The sequence below is a fragment of the Ascaphus truei genome, chromosome 11, assembly GCF_040206685.1.
Source record: "Ascaphus truei isolate aAscTru1 chromosome 11, aAscTru1.hap1, whole genome shotgun sequence".
Lineage (NCBI taxonomy): Eukaryota > Metazoa > Chordata > Amphibia > Anura > Ascaphidae > Ascaphus > Ascaphus truei.
Window position 1 is genome coordinate 52,307,137 of NC_134493.1, and position 6,051 is coordinate 52,313,187.

Genomic DNA, 6,051 nt, shown 5'->3' on the forward strand with positions numbered 1-6,051 from the left:
ATGGACACTAAGAGAATCGTCCACACATCGCTGGACTGATGATCAGTGCTGGAAGTACCATACAGAAAGTAGTGGTACTGTGGCTGATTTTAAATCCATTTTAAACCTTTTCGTGAATGGGAGCAGAGGCCGTAAATATGTTGATACTTCTGCTGCTATCCAATATGCTGTGACGCCGTCTTTCCCTTTCTTAGGAAGATTTGGGGGGTTCTTTATGAAACAGCTATAGTGTTGCTCGGAGCACTATTGCACGGAAACTTCCATTGAAGGTAATTGACGTTTGTGCATAGTGTCCCGATCGGCATTATCGCAGCCTTATGAATGACTAGTTCAAATGAACAGAGCTTAAATAGTCTTAGTGAATAGGGATCCTGGTGCCTTTATATAGGTCCCCAGGTTTCGTTTGGCTCTACAACAATAACCTCTACATGAGAGTAACGTTTCAGTAAGTATGTCCAGTGATGTCGTTCAAACTTCCAGTAACTGGATCACAGTGTATTGGTAAATAATGATCACGGCTAGGTTTGATGTAATCTCTACAGGATGATGGGGATTGAGGGCAATTAAGGGAACGTCTTTCGTTTTGCTAGAATCTACCTGTATGTTGGTCCCCTAAATGACCTAGAACGGATCTGCAAGTTCTCCAGTGAAACATGTCGTACATCTCCTGTGATTACCTATCTCCTGTCCACAATGTTCAGGGTCACAGAGGTGATGATGCAGGCGATGGTATTGGCCAGCATGAAGATCATCATTTCTTGCCAAAGCGGGATCTTCCCTTCACTGTACAGAGGAAACTGCATGTAAAAGGTCTCTTTCCAAGCGGGTGCACTGTGTATTAAAGGGGCAGTCCCTCCTAGGACCAAAGTGTACTAATAACCGACGTAGAATATAAAAAGGGTCAGACAGCACCACTAGTAACGAATGTAAATGTGGGTGCCAGAGGAACTGTGTGTAGTTCCCAGCACTCCAATATATGGAGAAAAAAGAACTTCTCAGAAGACCAGAACAAAAATGTAGAGGAAAAAAAACCCTTTACTTATATAACCACACACACACACACACACACACACACACACACGTTTAATACTTATCCACCAGATACAACGATGGGTAGAAGAGAGCAGAGGAGGTGGGAAAAAAATGAATATTTCGGGGACAAGCCTGTTCCCACACGTTTACATTAACTGGTACTTCCCTTATCCTTCCCGAGGTTCTCCCAAGCCACTGCAGACAGGCAGCGCGTGGAGAGGCACTTGACCGCTATCTGCGGTCTGTAGGGAGCTGGAGCGGGGTGTGTGGCAATGATGATGGGGGCGGGGCCATCACACTGCCAGGGGTTTCCTCCTCCCCAACACCCCCCCCCCGTGCATCTGCAGTGCTGACAGTGTGGGAGGGAGCCGGGGGGCTCCCTTGGTTCTGCAGCTGTTTTCCTCCCCGAAGCCTCCCAGCTCCCCGAAGCCTCCCCTCTTCCTCTCCTCCTCAGCTCACAGCCACACCACGTGACGCGTCGCCGCTTGGGATTACAATTCTCTTGCATCCCTTGGCGGCTGACGCGTCACCGTGTAGTGAGCTGTGCAGGGAGGAGGGACTGGGACCTGCTCGGGAGGACACCATCAGGTGGCCCCCGATGAAGCCACAACGGTGAAACATATGTTGGGCAGGCTAAGTGCTACCACCAAGTGCGCAGGCTAATCGGAGAGGTCTGGTGCCTATCCTCAGTAAGAGGGTTTCGGAGCCTTCAGTATGGGAAGCACAACACTGACTACTTCCTTTATAGTATGGATTTGAGTACAAGACACATACTTTGTGATCTTGAGAAAGCTGCACATCTATTTAAGCATTTGGTCATTACTTGCTAATTTGTTCACCAAGACAGACTCACAGGCTCATTTACTTTTGAACCTGATGGTCTGGTAAACCTGTGTGTTTATACATGCATATATCTGCTTATAGCTGGCTCAATTGAACACTCCACCCACCATTAGTGTCTGAGCACACACAGAGCTAGCAATACTCTCCATTACTTACCTATTTAGGAGTAGTCTTCAAACGACTTAGAATTGTATTGGAATAACTACCACTGTTCGTATAATTTTATAACAGTGGGACAACTTAATAATTAATAGTTATTTCTAATTTGCACTGTCGGTTTGAATTAGAGCACACAGACACCTCCTCCATTTGTAATTTATTTGAATTATTTTGGTTTACGTTAGAGTTGCTGCAATAAATATATTTGAATCAATTTATTAATAAATAGTAATTTTTAATACAGGCATAGGTGTTTTCTTCAGTGCGGCTATTAGGGAGCTTTCTTTCTTTCCTGTGTTCATTACATGATATACCTCCAGCATATTTGCTGGATAGAAATCGTCATGCAAGTCGTTACTGTAGCTTTCTCTAACTGCATCTGTACTGCAGAGAAGTACGCTGCAGAATATTTGGGAAGCAAAGATATTTGCACCTCTTCACGAGTCTAGCTAATGATTATCTTTTTATCTAATGTGTAATACTCTAGGGCAGTGGCTTCCAAACATTTTTTGGTTACGGAACCCTATAATTATGTGTCATTCTGTGGAACCCCCAACGCTTCCTAAGACAATGCATCTGATCTCAGACGCGCTATTAGAGAGGGTTGGGGTTCCTTACAATGCATCTGATCTCAGACGTGCTATTAGAGAGGGTTGGGGTTCCTTACAATGTATCTGATCTCAGACATGCTATTAGAGAGGGTTGGGGTTCCTTACAATGTATCTGATCTCCGACACGCTATTAGTGCGTCTGAGATCAGATGCATTTTAAACTTCTGTATTTAATAAATTTCAAATGATTTGAAATGGCAGGGGATGCAATTTGGGGGATGTCCACAGAACCCTGGTTTAAAAACCCTGCACTAGGGCCATACAATACATAGTGAGAACGCAAGCCTATTTCAGACATAAAATAGTGCGCGCCAACTCGGTTCTCCGGGTAACCCAAACCCACAAGGGTTTAGATATGAAGACACACGGGTCCACTAAGGTCTGCTATCTGCAAAACCAGTACAAAAGAATTGCAATAGATTTATTAAAGGAAATACGTTCAATTAATTATGGGATTCCTTTTCTTTGTTAAAAAGGTGGGGTGGGGGCCTGTTGCACTGGTTCTACCCAGATTTGCACCATGGAGACTTTAGTAAATGGATCCCACAGTGTAACTGGGATTTTAGGAGGAGATTAGGGTTGGGGGACATTTGCAGATTACAATGGGTGAATACTTGGTCTGAGTTAGAAAGGTTAAACACACCCTAGTTTATAGAGCGCTGATTTAGTATGGGGGATCTGTCCGATTCCTCTCCGGCCTCTTGGTTTGATGCAGACGTACGCTTTGTCATCTTGTTCAGTGCTCCTCCCTGGGGATGTGTAGAAAAGAAACATTTAGTGCTCTGGAAGAAGTTAGCCATTGTCCCTTACCATTATATGGACACTAAGAGAATCGTCCACACATCGCTGGACTGATGATCAGTGCTGGAAGTACCATACAGAAAGTAGTGGTACTGTGGCTGATTTTAAATCCATTTTAAACCTTTTCGTGAATGGGAGCAGAGGCCGTAAATATGTTGATACTTCTGCTGCTATCCAATATGCTGTGACGCCGTCTTTCCCTTTCTTAGGAAGATTTGGGGGGTTCTTTATGAAACAGCTATAGTGTTGCTCGGAGCACTATTGCACGGAAACTTCCATTGAAGGTAATTGACGTTTGTGCATAGTGTCCCGATCGGCATTATCGCAGCCTTATGAATGACTAGTTCAAATGAACAGAGCTTAAATAGTCTTAGTGAATAGGGATCCTGGTGCCTTTATATAGGTCCCCAGGTTTCGTTTGGCTCTACAACAATAACCTCTACATGAGAGTAACGTTTCAGTAAGTATGTCCAGTGATGTCGTTCAAACTTCCAGTAACCGGATCACAGTGTATTGGTAAATAATGATCACGGCTAGGTTTGATATAATCTCTACAGGATGATGGGGATTGAGGGCAATTAAGGGAACGTCTTTCGTTTTGCTAGAATCTAGGAAGAACCCGTATGTTGGTCCCCTAAATGACCTAGAACGGATCTGCAAGTTCTCCAGTGAAACATGTCGTACATCTCCTGTGATTACCTGTCTCTTGTCCACAATGTTCAGGGTCACAGAGGTGATGATGCAGGCGATGGTATTGGCCAGCATGAAGATCATCATTTCTTGCCAACGCCAAAGCGGGATCTTCCCTTCACTGAACAGAGGAAACTGCATGTAAAAGGTCTCTTTCCAAGCGGGTGCACTGTGTATTAAAGGGGCAGTCCCTCCTAGGACCAAAGTGTACTAATAACCGACGTAGAATATAAAAAGGGTCAGACAGCACCACTAGTAACGAAAGTAAATGACTAGTAGTATGTGGGTGCCAGAGGAACTGTGTGTAGTTCCCAGCACTCCAATATATGGAGAAAAAAGAACTTCTCAGAAGACCAGAACAAAAATGTAGAGGAAAAAAAACCCTTTACTTATATAACCACACACACACACACACACACACACACACACACACACACACACACACACACACACACACACACACCAGATACAACGATGGGTAGAAGAGAGCAGAGGAGGGGGAAAAAAATGAATATTTCGGGGACAAGCCCGTTCCCACACGTTTACATTAACTGGTACTTCCCTTATCCTTCCCGAGGTTCTCCCAAGCCACTGCAGACAGGCAGTGCGTGGAGAGGCACTTGACCGCTATCTGCGGTCTGTAGGGAGCTGGAGCGGGGTGTGTGGCAATGATGACGGGGGCGGGGCCATCACACTGTGCCAGGGGTTTCCTCCTCCCCAACACCCCCCCCCCCCGTGCATCTGCAGTGCTGACAGAGTATGAGAGAGTGGAGGGTGCAGGGGGGCTCCCTTGGTTCTGCAGCTGTTTTCCTCCCCGAAGCCTCCCCTCTTCCTCTTCTCATTGGCTCACAGCCACACCACGTGACGCGTCGCCGCTTGGGATTACAATTCTCTTGCATCCCCTGGCGGCTGACGCGTCACCGTGTAGTGAGCTGTGCAAGGAGGAGGGACTGGGACCTGCTCGGGAGGACACCATCAGATGGTGAGTAGCGCGCACGCCACCGGACGCAGCGGGACCAAAGCCTAAGTCCTAAAAGGACGCTCCTCTGCTAGCAAAATCAGTGGTGAAATAAGAGTCGCAGCACGCACCCGGTGTGAAGGATAAGGGAAGTACCACAATTGATTTAAATGTGTTGGAAGGGGCTTGTCCCTTAAACGTTGCCCCCCAACACCCATCCCCCTTTGTTTCTTCAAGGTAATCCCCTGAGTTTTTAGCTACTAAACAGAGCGCTAACAGAAACTTTTTTCCGCAGCCGCAAATTCTCTGCTTGCTTCTACCCATCATCGTGCCTTTCTGCAAGAGACGTATTTTGACAGGAACCCCCAAACACTTTTAGGGGGGACATCCCGCAGCGTTTTACTCATCATTCTCCAGCAAAAAAAAGAGGGGTAGTGATCCTAATAAAGCGCGATATACCGTTTCAGACACTGAGGGTGAGTCCGTGTAGTTCACGGCCCTCTCTCGGGATTACAGATCACGCTAGTCAATGTTTATGCACCTAATGAGGGACCAATACAATGTTTAAAGGCAACATTGGAGTCTGCAGGAGGTAGCCGTGAACAGTCCAGGATTATAGGAGGAGAGATTTTAATGGGGTTCCTGATCCAGATGTAGATCAAACTACATCCAGGGCAATCACACTCTGCAATGACGTATAATAAATAACGGATCAGTGGAGTCTTCAGCAACTCTATGGGAGGCGCATAAGGCCACGATGAGTGGGCAGCTCATATCAATAGCGTCCTATAGAAAGAGAAGGAAATTGGAAAATCCAAAAAGGTTAATAGATAACATTGTAACACTAGAAATTAAGCACAAAGAAAATCCATTGAGGAAAATGTATAAGATCTTAAATCAAGCAAGGGAAGGACTTAAAAAGTTGCAACTGGAAGATGTAGAGAAGGCACTTAAATG

General features: G+C 45.6%; 1 protein-coding gene across 5 annotated transcripts in view; it reads right to left on the bottom strand.

The window, feature by feature from the left end:
- The window catches only part of LOC142463464 (lysosomal dipeptide transporter MFSD1-like), a 41,901-nt gene that overhangs the window by 6,451 nt on the left and 29,399 nt on the right, over positions 1-6,051 (bottom strand). For 2 of the 5 annotated variants that reach the window (XM_075566273.1, XM_075566274.1), the window contains exons 12-13: positions 4,146-4,257; positions 3,289-3,394 (exon numbers count right to left, since the gene is read on the bottom strand). In XM_075566273.1, coding sequence (XP_075422388.1) covers positions 3,290-3,394; positions 4,146-4,257 — 217 coding nt within the window. In that variant the 3' untranslated portion in view covers position 3,289. Of the gene's footprint in view, positions 1-677; positions 784-2,185; positions 3,395-4,145; positions 4,258-6,051 lie in introns of those variants that run through there. The other 3 variants (XM_075566272.1, XM_075566275.1, XM_075566276.1) reach the window with 3 other exon arrangements.